Source organism: Paracoccidioides brasiliensis (genome assembly GCF_000150735.1).
Source record: "Paracoccidioides brasiliensis Pb18 unplaced genomic scaffold supercont2.5, whole genome shotgun sequence".
Classification (NCBI taxonomy): domain Eukaryota; kingdom Fungi; phylum Ascomycota; class Eurotiomycetes; order Onygenales; family Ajellomycetaceae; genus Paracoccidioides; species Paracoccidioides brasiliensis.
The window spans coordinates 168,211-183,468 of record NW_011371362.1 but is presented as its reverse complement, the minus strand read 5'-3'; the positions used below and the strand labels follow the sequence as shown (position 1 = coordinate 183,468).

The 15,258-nt window shown below is 33.4% G+C and overlaps 2 protein-coding genes across 2 annotated transcripts; one reads left to right on the top strand and one right to left on the bottom strand.

Moving 5' to 3' along the window:
* Positions 1-2,902: 2,902 nt before the first annotated feature.
* On the top strand, positions 2,903-4,257 carry PADG_04522 (homoserine kinase; the record flags this gene model as incomplete). Its single annotated transcript, XM_010761726.1, has 4 exons — positions 2,903-2,966; positions 3,104-3,338; positions 3,454-3,811; positions 3,904-4,257. 4 exons carry the CDS (start codon positions 2,903-2,905, stop codon positions 4,255-4,257), a joined length of 1,011 nt encoding a protein of 336 aa, XP_010760028.1.
* A 784-nt stretch (positions 4,258-5,041) lies between these two features.
* On the bottom strand, positions 5,042-8,525 carry PADG_04521 (uncharacterized protein; the record flags this gene model as incomplete). The annotated part of the gene is made up of 7 exons (XM_010761725.1): positions 5,042-6,165; positions 6,252-6,611; positions 6,664-6,835; positions 6,896-7,402; positions 7,458-7,520; positions 7,574-7,824; positions 7,898-8,525. The coding sequence occupies 7 exons, from the start codon at positions 8,523-8,525 to the stop codon at positions 5,042-5,044; spliced, it is 3,105 nt and encodes a 1,034-aa protein (XP_010760027.1).
* Positions 8,526-15,258: the final 6,733 nt, after the last annotated feature.

The window sequence follows — 15,258 nt, the reverse complement described above, 5'->3', positions numbered from 1 at the left end:
AAGAAAAGAAAAGAGGGCAGCTGGTGCGTCTAACTGCCTCGCTTGGAAAGGAAACAAAACATCAATGTTAGCTGGGCGCTAGGGAAAGATCCTAACTGAGGTACCTATCAATCGTGCAATAGGACGGTCTTCCCCATACGCAACCGTGACACAAGAAATGGATCTCAGGACCGCTTCACGCAAGCTCGAGGCAAACACACTTTGACAAGGGAAACACAAATAGTAGCTATGCGGGTGCCGCCAGTTATTAAGGTTGGTGCCGTCAACCTAAATACCTACCAAAATAAACCAAGGCACGGTCTATTTTTATCCGATGAATTGCTAGCTGTGGGAAACCTCTGATCCACTTGTTACTACCCACATAACATTCCTTTCTAAATAGATCATTTTAGTTGAACCTCTGAAGACAAAGTGAATTACTGCAGTTTAAAATGATAACTATGAATTTATTTTTGTACTTACAGTAATATATGCAGATGAAACAACTCTTTCATCTACTTTTATTTATTAAAAAAAATCTCACAATATATTGAATACATGAATGGAGAATCTGAATGAGAATAATACAGCTTATTTTGTAATTTCTGAGAAAGATTAAAATAATAATGATTAAAAGCTTAATTAACTGAAGTAAATTTCTAATAAATATATTAAAATTAAAAGCAGATTACAGAAGATATCTTATTTTAAATAAATATTTTTCATATATTAATATGAGAATTATTAATTTTATAGATTAAAATTGAATTTTTTTTGCAATACTATTTTTATATTCAACTCACTAACTGCAATTTTTAAATATTAACATCTTGATGCGTACGAGCAATTGAATAGATAGGATAAATCATGTCTGATTCTTTTCTAATAAGATGGGCGGATGCCCTGCTATATATACACACTATAATCACTCTATATGGTAGGAGCGATCGCATAGGATAGGAAATATAGGAAAGATTGGGGCCCCTGAGTGGATTAGGGAGGGGCGAATAGAGAGCGGATACTAATATAGGAAGGGGCGGAAGAATAGGGGCGGAACACCAGGGGCGGAACGCCACAGGTAATAATAGGGGCGGAACGCCACACATCTTTAATTCTCTAGTAAAAGTATATTTTTAAAGTGTTAATAATTTTCTTTACAGTGAATTTGAATTTATTAAAATAATAAAAAAAGCTTTTTATCAATTTTCAATTTTATATAAAATTAGTTTTTAATATCTAAGATTATTTAATTCATATTTATTATTACTACTATTTATTTTTTTACTTCTAAGTATATTTTTTACTGATTTACAAAGATTTATATCTTTAATCAATTCAACTTAAGCTGAGATTACTATATTTATAATTACTTATACTTTTTAATATGATATTAAAAGAATTTAAATTCAGTAAAGTTTACTCTTTAAAAATATATAAACAATTATATATATTAGTAAGAAGTTTATCTTTAAAAAGAAAATGCTTCTGTATAAAAATAAAACTTTAATTAAAATTTTATGCAATGAAAAAAAGTGATAATATGAAAAGTTCTTAAATTTATTGCATTCAAAGCAGCAGTTTGATCCGACTTAATTCCTCTCATCATTCAATATTAAACAAGCTTATGAGAAAATTTAAAAATCAAATTATAAAGAAGAGAAAAAAACTGCTCAATAAACTTAAAAGTAACTTCAATATAATCTTTGAAAAGCATATGAAGCTAAAAAAACTTAGTAAAAATAAATTGAATAACAAGCAATTCAGATAACAGCTCAGAAAGTCTATAAGAAAGAGAAAATTAGAAAGATAGAGCAGTGTAAAGCTCAACAGCTTACTGAGAAATTAAAAAAACTCAGCTTGAAGCTGAGAAGCAAGAACAGACTTATACTCATGCTGCAAAGTAAAAACTAGTCAATTTAACTACAACTATGTCAAAATGACAGTAGAAGCAGACATCTACAAAGAATTTTTTTAAGCCTTATTTAATTTTTTAGTCTAGGAAATAAGGTCAATCTCAATTTCTCAAAGCAGCTTACTGCTGCTTTTATTACTAATTCAGAAATTGACACTTCTTTAATTAATTTTCTAACTTCATATTAAATTTTCTGTCATGATTGTGTTCTTTGATGAAGCACAAAACTATTTTATTAAACCACCTATTTTATATGGAATTAGAGAATACTCTCATTACTATTTAATAATCTAATTAATTTTTATTTTTGTTGTTGTGAAATTAATTGAATTCTAACAAGTTGAGTTAGTTTTACTAAGAGTAGCTGTTAGGCTCAGCACCCGATTAGGCCTAACCCTCATCACGTGACCACGCGACCATGTGGGTTGTTATAACCCAGGCAGGCCCCAGCAACCCCTTTTCATCCCATCAAGCTTAGTATTCTGTTATATAGCAGTTAGCAACACAGAGAGTTTCCTTCTTATGCAGCTCACATTCACACCCTAACAGTAGCTCATTTAGTGATACATTAGTGGTAAGTCACATTATAGAGAAGATGAAAATTTTGATGGACTGTCACATGATATGTGAAATACATCCCTAAAATTGTTTTTCAATTACATAGATTATATATATAAGATATATATATTTATAGATATTGAGAGATTGTGGATTTAAATGATTTGGACTTAGAGTCAGTTGATTCTGCGGCTACCCTATGTATATAGTTTAGATTTCGGCTAGTTTTTTAGTATTTAGTTATCTCACACAAACATCCTTCCAGGAGATTGACCACGTGATTATTTTGATGACTCATCTGGGCTGAACCCGCTGAAATTATCTGTTGCATCTCCGTTTGGGATTGGGGGAAGAGGGTCGGCAAAGTAATAGCAGTCAGGGCTTTGAACAGTCGGTCTCCATTGAACTGATTGACATGGTAGTGAGGGCCAATCGATATACCAATCGACAATCATGGCTTTCACAATCAAGGTCCCCTGCTCATCGGCAAACATAGGTCCAGGATTTGATGTGATCGGTAAGTCAGCTCCTGCGCCAAACGATCGAGAAGAGGCATGCAATGTCCGGTTTGTTTGTATTGGCGGCATCTGCTGTCTGCTTGCTCCCCTTCATCCGGTTTCTCAGCGACTGGAGCTAACGGAGATATTCACCCAGGCCTGGCCCTTTCCATCTATCTCGAGCTGCACGTTACGACGACAAATACCACAGCTAAGATCCCGCTCAATTGCGCCATCACATATGAAGGAGAAGGTGAAGGGGAGGTTGACTTGGACCCAGAAGTCAATCTTATAACGCGCGTTGCTCTTTATGTTCTTCGATGCCATAATCAACGCGCTTTTCCCGTTGAAACTCATGTTCACATCAAAAATTCGATCCCGCTAGGACGAGGGTTAGGTTCCAGCGGGGCAGCGGTTACTGCAGGAGTTATGCTAGGTAATGAAATAGGGAGATTAAATTTAAGCAAAGCTCGAATGCTAGATTATTGCTTAATGATAGGTATATAGACTTGAGCATCCGCAACATCCAAAGACGCACATGTCCCTCGCTAAGCGTGCAAATACAGAACGTCATCCTGATAATGTTGCGGCGGCGCTTTATGGGGGTTTCGTGGGAACCTATCTGAACGTGCTCAAACCTGAGGATTTAGCTTGGAAAGAAATTCCGTTGAGTGAAGTTCTACCAGCACCAGCTGGAGGAATCGACACTGGCGCGAAACCGCCGGAACCACCCATCGGTATTGGACATTACAAGAAATTCCCTTGGTCCCCACGGATCAAGGCCGTAGTGATTATACCTAATTTCGAGCTTTCCACTGCGAAAGCCCGTGAGGTTCTTCCAGAGATGTACTCGAGAGCGGATGTCGTATGTAGCTATCAAACTGTGTCCTGTTGACGCTTTTCACATTATGTTGCAATGCAGCTAACCTCTTAACTGTCCTGCTCAAAATCAATTAGGTATTTAACCTCCAACGAGCCACTCTTCTCCCTTCAGCTCTCAGTCAATCTCCATTAGATCCAGACATGATCTACCTCGCAATGCAGGACAGAGTTCACCAACAGTACCGAAAACATCTAGTACCAGGACTCACTGAAATCCTCAACTCAATGAATCCTTCCACCCAATCCGGACTGTTAGGGATATGTCTCTCTGGGGCAGGCCCCACGATATTGGCCCTTGCTACTACCAATTTCAATCAGATTGCGGAGCGCATTGTGTCGAAATTTAAACAACATGGTATCACGTGTCGATGGGAGGTGTTAGAGCTAGCCGAAGATGGGGCGATTGTTGAAAGAAAGAAAGATGTATAGAGTGTGGGTCGAACGAGCGGAACCCGACCGTATAAAATCATATCGTATCCCCTAAGCTTTAAATGAATCAGAAAGACGTTGCGGGATGGAGATGCCTAATATACGGGAAAGCTGGTTGTCACGCATGTTTATGGTCCTGAAATGGACTGTCCTAATACCCATCCATCATCAAGCCACGGTTTAGTCGAGTTAGACAAACAAGGATATCAGGACAAGGTTTACCTAATATTCTGATACTGAAAGTTTTTTTTTTTTTTTCTTTTTGACGATTTGACGCACTTTTATGTATGACTTGACGGTTTTGGTTCTCTTTCTTCCATTTTTCCATTTATAGAAAGGGGAACGGTAAAGGAACGGTAAAGGAACATTAAAGGATAAATAAAGATTTGAGGGTATAAATTTTAATCTCAATCTATGATCGGGTTTTCCTTCTGTCATAAAAAATGTGTGGGCAGGGCTGCGATGTCAATTTGGCAACCCTACGAACTAATCGCGATGGTATGGAGTACGTCGATCCATAACTGTATGTGAATGAGGTTTTGTCGCCTTCCTACACTGTAATTTGTCACACGTGCCTTGAATCACATATGACAGAGTAGGGAAATAGACTCTCAAGATGAATTAACTTGTGGTGGAAAAGAGAGTCTCTCCTAATCAGAAGAGCAACACCCTAAGTTAGACAGGCCGCAAAACAGCACTGATATCCAGAAGAATCAAGAGAAAAGGACACTCTCTTCAATGAGATCTTCAATACATAGGAATGGACACGGATAAGAGACCAAATTTAAAACATGCCCTCCATGTCCAAATCCAGAAATTCAGGATTATCAACCCCCATATCCGCTCCGTTCAACACATCATCGATACTAGTATCCATGCCACCATCCATGCCCATACCGATCCCAATTCCCATTCCCATTCCCTGTCCATTTCCGGTACCAAGTTCCCCCGCTCTAGAAGCTACCGCCTCTGTAGCGTCAAGAATTTGACTAAGGCTCCCCGCATCCTCGCCACGCTGATCCGGTTGGCCCGTCTGCTTTCCACCCTGGTCGGTGTCATGAGCCTGGCCCTGGCCGCCTATTCCCATATGCTCCTCGTCTAAATTGATATCTTGCATGATGTTGCTAACATCTATGTTTGAAACCTCCTGCGTTATCTGGGGGATAGCAGTAAGGGAATCAACTCGCCGGTTTAGCCGTACAATTAGCTCTGCGCGAAGGGTATCGGTGTCAATCATTTTAGAAATAGAATCGCGCTCAAAGGCAAGTGCATCGCGGAGAGTGAGGATTGAACGGCGGGATATGGCGTCTTTAGAAGAATTTAATGGATGAAATTCAGCCTGTTCCGCAGCAAAGGATTCTGACAGTGGAGCGCAGATTAGAGTGGCGGCTATATCAAGGGCTATATCTCCGCTTCCTGTTTCAGCCTGAAGTCTGAGTTCGTCAACTATGCCCCGCAAAACACGGACGGCGCCTACAAGCTTTATTCCGGCCACAAGCTGTCGGTGGGTGTAGCTGGGAGGAGTCATACTTATATCTGGGTCCGTGCTCCAGAGTACGAGGGACGAGAATGCGTTGCGTATGCTGGCGACAATTCCCCCACCTGCTGGGTTTGCGGCCCACCCTTCTACTTCGCCACAACGAGCTGTGCCGCGTCGCTGGAAAGAATGGTATGGCTCCAAAGCTTCAAGGATAGTCTTTATGTCGTTTCTGGATGGGTGTCGCGTGCGAATGCCCTTCAGTTGATCTTCCAACGACTTAGCGGTTATAAATAGAACTGTGCGATGGATTTCCTGTCCTTCTCCTGATATAGAACTGGGCTTAACAAGTGCAAGTAGAATTTTTAACGACGCGGATAGATCACTTTCCGATTCCAAAATATGATGCCCAAGCCAGGTCAATGCCATAACTAGAGAGGGCAAGAGAAAGGGTTCCAAGAGATCTACAGAGGTTAGCCACTGTTTTTCCACGTTTATTTGTAATGGACATACGTACATTCGAATCCGCCTTTCAACGTCTCGAACTCCAACTTCCCAGCCTCGCAGGCAGCCAAACTCTGACTGAAAAGCGTCGCAACGAGGTTATAAAACTCTTGTGGGCTACATGATGACATTGACTCGTCACTTATACCTTCCGCAATAAATAGAGCGGTAATCCATGCACCAAGGTTATTCTTTTGCTTTTCATCCAAGTCTTCGAGTCTCTGGCTGGACGAGCCATGCTGCAAAAGTCGCAAAACAAACGAGTCGGGGTTAGAAATTCCTAAATCCTGATGAGATAGTCCGTATTTGTGCTTGAAGGCAAGAACCAGCAATAATATGCCGCCGAATTCATCATAGACAGGTTGGTTTTCGCCTGTGATACCATCAGTACAAGTGATATTTTAAGATATTGTGATTCTGTATACCTTGTTCTTCATCCCATTTCCAGGCATCGAGTAATGAACACAGCGGTTGTAGAATAGTTGATGAACTGATAAAAAGTAACATGACGTCCAACGACTGAGGCCTTCGTGAGAGAGCATTGCAGATATTTTTCAGGGTCATTGTGTCTTTCCTCGAGCATAAACTATGCATTACCTAGCAAGGAAAGTATTGTTAGAGTTGGAAAGTTTTATAGCAGTAAGAACATGCTCATACTTCTGTTATAGCCGCAGCTATGGCACCAGCATTACCTTCCATGGACTCGAGTTCATTTATCAGTTGTTCCGCACGTTCAGGATTGTTGTTGATCTGGGAGACTAGATATTCTCTCCGAAGCTGTCCTCCAACAGGTAAGGTTTGCATGGGGTTTTCTCCTAATAGCCGCTCGATGCTTGCCTCGGGTATCAATTTGTGCAAAGCGCAGGCGAATAAAAATTCTTGCCGGACGTCCGAAAGAATAGTATTGCCTTGCATAGTAAACATTTCTGAAAACGACGGGAATGCATTTGGGTCAATGCGGCTGAGTGCACGAGTGATACAAAGTTCCATTGGGATGGGATCAATAGAGGAAGCACACATTTCCGCAAAAAATGGAGGGAGTTTGTTAACTAGAAAGGACCGGAAGATAAACATGGTTCGATTTGGCTCATTGCGATACATCCCATTTGACAAAACATCAAAGGTTGCGGTGATGAGGTCTTCAATGAGTGTCATGCGATCGTGCTAGAGAATATCGTCAGTTTCCAAGAGTAATTTGCACTGATTTTCAAAAACTTACTCCATAACGATTATTTAAGTAGTTGATGAACATATTATCGTCAATAAGAGGCCTCCCGAAGAGCTTTAGGCTGGTTAACACAAGCATAGAAATAACCCGTAAGGCACAAAACATACCAGGGCATTGATGTAAATATAGGGACCTGCTCTCGAGTTCATTATAGACCCATCGAGCACGTTGGACTCGAATTCTAGAGCTGAAATATTGACATTTTCCATCATGGTGTCCTCAAGAGACTTCTGGCCATCGTGGACATAGAGATTGAAATCTTTTCGCAAAACCTCGAGCCTGTCCCTTAATGGAATGGATACACCGCTGCAGAGCGGAATATATGCAGAGAGAGCCCGAGATAGTTTATCTCTCCACCCTGATGGTTAAAAGCAAATCAGCACTTAAAATACATCACACACAGTTAGTGGATGTTAGGAAGATAAAAGTACCTTTAGACTCTGAGGACGAAAGGGCATTTACTGACTTCTCCGTACCCACAAGAGCGGCAAGAAGAATTCCCAGCGATTCGAACACTGCTAGAGTGTCGGGAGAATTTGCCAACAAGTCAGCAGGTTCACGTCCCGCTTCATTACTCGACATCCATGAAAGCAATGCGATAATCCAGTGTGCGAGCATGGCAAATATATTTGCTGCGTCGGTTGTTGTGTTGGGTGCGTGTCCTGATGTTGCTGCAATCGTAGCATTGTGGATAATGCAGTAGTCACTCATCAGCGTGCTGACTGATGTTTTTGGCCTCGATATGCTCTGCACAGACTCCTGCTTCTGAGAGACCGTTGAATGTACGAGAAGGGATTTCAATATTTCTTCGATTTTAACCCTCCCGATTCTGTGCAGAGAGTCCACATAGAGTGGTATTAAGGGGTCCCAGGGTACATTTGTAACCGATCTTGACTCTAGAATAGCATCTACGAGCTTTTCCCCCGGCATGGGATAGCGATTTAACATAAGCTTCGCAAAACCCCTAAATTCAGAAGCATCGGTCCTTTGAGAAAGACATTGATGAAGAAACTTCTTCCACTGCAACCAAGGGTTCTTGACGGTCTTCATGGCGTTCATCGTGGCTGTAAAAGTTTCATTCAATGATGTGCAACCAGTTCACATTCATTCACAAGCAAGGAAGATAACCATGGTCAGCAAGACACTGGGCCATTCATTACATTTGGGGATAAGCCCATGTGCACAAATTCCCAGGCAATTATTTCATTGAAGGGGTCATAAATATAATTCCGAGATGTTGAAGATCAGGATACACAGGGAGGCGGGATTGTGTTTACGTAATCTTGCTTTTGTTCCAGGCAAACCTTGGAATATTTGACCAGTTCGAGTTATTATTTTATATTTTCTTATAGACACTAATAGTGCCGCTGCGCAACCCACACCTCATGTGGGTGTGCCACACCAAAAACAATAAAAACACCAAAATGATAAAAATCTTGCAATTTCATCATCTTCATCATCTTCATCAATTAATAACTCACCACAATGTCAAATAAAGTTAAAAGTATTGAAGATTGTATTCAAAAAGCTGTCACTTATCATCAAAAAAACTCAAATTTCAAAATACTGTTTCTGTCATGAGAATTTGAGGTTTTTTATCAATGTCTCTGAGTACATATCAATGAAAGATATCTGAATACTGCAAAGATTCCAGTTAACAAGAGATTAAATAAGAGTTAGAAGGACATAATTAAATGATGAGTCAAGCTGCTTGATGAAAAGAATTATCCTCCCACAGCTGAACATATTGAAAATTTTACAAATTCAATACTTAGACATCAGCACATAGATTTTACTATCTCTCCTTCAAAAGTCAGCAAGATGTGAACTTATAGGTTCATTGAACATCTATTTGAATATAAAAAAGTAAAACAGAAGTCAATGAATTCAAAAAAATAGTACTTGAAGATATTGAATATATCAATATATAATTTAAACATCTTCAGATTTTATTTGAGCAGTATCAATTTCACACCTGTGATATATACAACTTTGATGAGATTGAATTTCAAAAAGAATAAGAACATGGAGAATGAATTATAACTATTTTTAAAGAAGCTAATTCTATCATTTCTTCATTCTTTTCAAGAGGTTTGATTATAATCATTGAATGTGTATTTATAAATAATCATGTTATTTTATCATTGATAATCTTAACCTTCAAAACACATTTGAAGAATTGATATATGCCGACAGATTTACTCAGCAACTATAAAATTACTATATCAAATACTGAATTTACAAATGATGAAATTGAATTTGAATGACTCAAATATTTCAATACTGCTACAGAAAAGAGACAGAAGGAAAGTCATTGATTGCTTTTAATAAATAATCATAAATCTTATATCACTGAGAAGTTCATACAATATATGAATCTTCATAAGATAATTCTATATGAATTTTCATTGCATGTTATTCATTTGCTACAATTTCTGAATAGTCTATCATTTCAGCAATATAAGCATTATCATTCAAAAGCAATCAACTATGCTGCATGCTATAATCTTGTTAAGTATGAAAAACAACAGTTACTATAAGACCTCTCAGATATGCAAAAGCAGATCTTTAAATCTGATACAATAGCTGCAGAATGAGCTCAATGTGATATATATTCATGAAATCTTGACTGAGTTCTTGACACTCTTAAGCAGTGAATTTCATCACCTTCTCCACTGTAGATTTATAAAGATGAGAATGATTTAGATCACATATCTATCTCTTCTTCTCAGCTATCCTCATTAAAAACAATTTAAAAGCTGAAACATCATATTAGTATTGTGAAAAACACCATATAAAGTATTAGAGATACTCTTAATTGAAATCACTCACTTTGATATATTATTTGAACAAGATATTCAAAGTAAGTCTAATTTATGCGGAACTTAATAAGCAATAGATCATTAAATTAGAGAACTTTCTCAAAGTCAGTAAATACTGCAGAGCTAAAATAATCTGTCATCAGATTCAAGTAGAAGAAGTTCTCACTATTAAAGATATTAATAGAAAAATCAAACAGCATAAGAATAATGAAGCTGAAAAAGAGCAGAATAAGAAATGACAAAGACTTGAAGTTAATCTCATGAAAATTGATAATAATTCACTCACATTACTGATAGAAGAGAAATTAAATCAATTTAAAGATGACACACATATTAAGAATGATGTAGATAATTTTTTTATTATAGATTAGCTACTGATTGTTGATATAGAGTGCAATAATGAAAATATGACTTAAGATTTTTATCATTTTGATGTTTTTATCATTTTGATGTGGTGCACTTACATGAGATGTGAGTTGTATAGTGACATGATTACTTATGAATTCTATAAAATTATTAAATAAATTTATATATTATAATTATTATTAAATATCAATATTGAATAAATCATTCATATAGATGAAAAATATATTCTTAAGAATAATTTTTTATAAAATAAACTTAAAAACATAAATTAATTATTTCAGATATAGCTATAGTAGTAGATATAAGACCAGTTTCTTAAGTTATTTGACAGAGATAAACTCAAACAAACTTTATTCTTTTTATTTAACAAGATTGCAGTAGTTTAGAAGTTTAAAATTAAGCTAGAAAAGTAAAAAACTTTAAAGACTATATAAAAAAGAACTTCAGCTACAATGAGTTATTCAATAAAATTAATAAACTTTTAATAATATTAAGTGAAAAGCAGCTTATGAAGTAGTCTGAATAACTATTTAAAATTTACAGAGATTAAAAAGTATAAAGTAGTTAAATCTAAAAATTAGAAAACTACTGAGAAAATATTAAAGCAGTTACTTAAATATCAGTGCAAAGTAAATATAGTTAAATTCAAATCTATAGAATTTATATAAACTGTCTTATAAGAAAATTCATTAAATTCAGTATCAGAATTATTATTTAGTACTTTTTTATTTATATTTCTTATGAAAAGTAAAGTTAGCTCTTTTAGCTATGCTATTAAATTAATTAAATACTCATTTATTTTCTTAATTATACTAATATATATATATTCTATAATATAATTATTTAATATTTAATAGATAGTAGTAATTCAATTTATTAATTTTTTAAAAATTTACAATTCAGCAATTCAGCAAAGTAAAAATATAATAGATAATAAAATTATTAAGTAGTAAAAATCATTTAGTAGTTAATCATATTACAACACAAAACTAACTAATGCTAGTTTAATTAACTAGTTAATTAATTAGTAGTTAATTACTGTTAGTTATATAATAAAATATTAAATAACTATCATATTCACTTTGACTATAAATTCATATCTTTATATATTATCTCTGATAATATAGTCAGTAAAATGAGAGCTTGCTATTAATTTCATAAAAGTGTAATTTTTTCTAATAATTATTAATTAATTATTATATTTGAACTATAGAAATAGAATAACTCAGTGTTAGGGAGCGAATGCGAGCTGCATAAGAAGGAAACTCTCTGCGTTGCTAACTGCTATGTAACGAAATTCAAAGGTCTGCTCGGATTATAACAGCCCACGTGATCACGTGACCGGATCACGACCGATCCACTGGGTTACATGTGGGGTGTGGTCACGTGATGAAGATAAGCCTAGCCCCGGCGCCGAGCCTAACACTCAGTAGAAATTTCTATTATTATTCTTGATAATATAATTATCTATTATTGTAAATATAATAATTTAAAAGATATAATATATAAAATTATCTTCAAAAAGTCTTTAATATCTTAGCATTATCATACTAATCTTCAATTGCTTACTTCACTGACTAATATAATCTACTCTATAATATTATATCTTTGCATTTTCAAAAAGTATTGTTCATTTACTTTAATTTAAACTCAAAAAATTGACTGAGTTAAAAGTTAAAAATATTGAACAGCGTACAAATATAGAAAAGAAGATAAGTAAATAAGATATAATATTAAATTATAGTATATCTTTTGCTAAACTTTTATTATCTAGTATATAAAATTAACTTCATTGAAAAATTCTAACTATCATAACTCAACTAAAATTATGATAATATAAAGATAAAGCTTTAATTCATCTATCTAACTAGACAACTGCGATGAGAATACTAAACTGAAAATTAAAATGTGAATGTATAAGCAGCTGAATATAAATAGATGATTGAAAATTGAAGTGAATCAATCTCAATTCATATTACTAGCAATCATACCATAACACTAATACATATTGAAGAAAATAGTTCAGTTGTATGAAATAAAAGCTCAAAACTGATAATCTCTAATTCTCTTATCAAAGAAGTTCTAGATTGAGTTAATCTTCATTATTATATAGATCAAAACTAAAGCTGTTTTCAAATCATCTCACTATTTATAATAATATTTTGTAATTATAAAATCTCATGATTCAGTTAAACATATTAAATATAGTTTTAATATTAAAGTAAAAATTCTTAAAATCTTAAAAAACTATCTTAGAATAATAAAATATAAATACTTAAACTTTATTTTTTATTAAATATTAATGTATACTCAAGTTATTTTTTATTGAAGTCAATGCTAATAATTTGAAAATATATAACTATTATATAGATATAATTAATCTAATTTTATATTTCAAATAATACTTTTAAGCTATAAAAGATATTTAATATATTTATCAGAAAAGTATTATTTTTCTAATTTATATTTTGAAAACTATTTACTGTATAAAAATTCTAATGATATTCTTAATTTATTTTTTATTAATTTTGAATACTCAACTAGCAGTATTATAAATAGTAAATATTTTTTAAATTTTAAATATCAATAAAAGTAATAGATAAATATTTAGCTTAAATCAATGTTCTATATAATTATAACTAACTACTAGTTATATAAATCTAAAGTATTATTCAGATTATTAAAGAAGAAATTAAGCTATTAAAAAAAATTAATAAACTTTTCTTTTTAAATATATTTTCTTTTAATTAATAATCTAATTAACAGATATATTATATAAAATTATTGAATAAAATAGTATGAAGAAATAAATATAATTATTTATAATTAAAGTATTATCTTTATAAAAATTCCTTTAGAGACCAAAAAATATAAGAATATTGAGTTTTAATTATTTTTTAAAATAATATAATAAAAATTAAAATATTATCTATACTTTATTTATTTATATATCTATAAAATTATTATATTACTCTTTTTCTAATAATTTTTTTATTAAATATAATTATGATATTGATAAAGCTTTTAAAATTATTATTTTTATAAATTTTAAAATATTTTTAATTTTTAAAGTATTTATTATATTTTAAAAAAATTATATTTTAAATTATATATTATAATTCTTAAAACTTTTTATAATATTAAAATATTTTTTATTCTATAATATTTATAATTTTTAAAATACTTTTTAATTTTAAGAAAAATTATATTTTTTATATAAAATACTATAGTTTTTAAATATTTTTATAATTTTAATATATTTTTAATTTTTAAAATACTTTTTAAATTTAAAAAAATTCTTTTTTAAATACTCTTTAACTTTAAAAAAATTAATTTTATAATTCTGAAGATAATTTAAGAAAATAATTAATTTTATTTTTTATTATTTTTTTAAAAAAAAATTCTTATATTAATTTATATAATTACTTTTATTAATTAAAATTTTTTATCTATTTATAAAATATAATTATTTATATAAATTTTGATCTTTAAAGTTTTAATAAATAATTATAACTTTATATTTCAGAGTACTTTTAATATACTTGAAATATAAATTTAAAAGAAGTTTTTAAAATATATTATTAGATTTGAAATATAGCAGATACTCTAGAGAAAATATATTATCTTTGATATTAAATAAATCATAAATGATATTTTAAGTTATATCTTTGATAAATTGTCACTGATGTCAATAGACAATTATAAATGAAGAAGAAAAGTAAAAATATCAAAGATTTGATCTCTAACTATGGTCACTGATTAATAAAAAATGTGAAATGTGATCAGCCAGTTTCCAGAGTTGGGAACTTATAAGCGAGGTTGATGACTCAGAGCCTTATAACTAATCAGCTAGCTCCAACAGTCAACAGGAAGCGATTGATACAGCGTTAAATCACGTGGTGCCAAGGCTAAGATGACTAATGAATGGATTGTCTTAGAGGACCGATATCAACCTTGTTTCATTGTGGGACTCTAAGCGAGCTACTAATAAATACATTGGTACACGTGACCTCGCGTAGCCGGGGAATCCTCTAACAGATTGTCCTGCCATGATATCCGAATTGTCATCCCACCAAACAGAGAAGATCCTATTTTTGAGGACAGTGGCCATGTTGCCCACAACAAAAATTAGCATTTCCTAGCCACCTGGTTAATCCGCAACTTCGACCTTGCTGACTGCTGGCATTATACAATGTGAAGCGGCGTCGTGTAATAGTCCAGGATTGCGTCGCCACACTGCTCAATTACGATGAAGGGAAATAAAAAGAAAAAAAACAATGGGCTTTGATGAACTCTTTGAGTTAATTGCTGGTTGCCTTTCACGCCATAATCAGTGGGAGTTCTTAAGTTCCCACATTTCAATGTTTCACTCTCTGAGATATGTAAGCCTTTTTGGTTGTATAGACTTAGAATCAGAACACATGAATATTTTCGCAGCGATTGAATATTGTGAAATTTGGCCCACTGAAGAGTATTTGCTTAGAAACTCTTTCCTATGAAAAGAATCCTCCTGAGAGAATCCTCTTGTGAGGAAATAGTGCATGAGAGCAAGTTGCTTCCTGCATCTGTTGCTTTACTCACCACACACACACACACACACACAC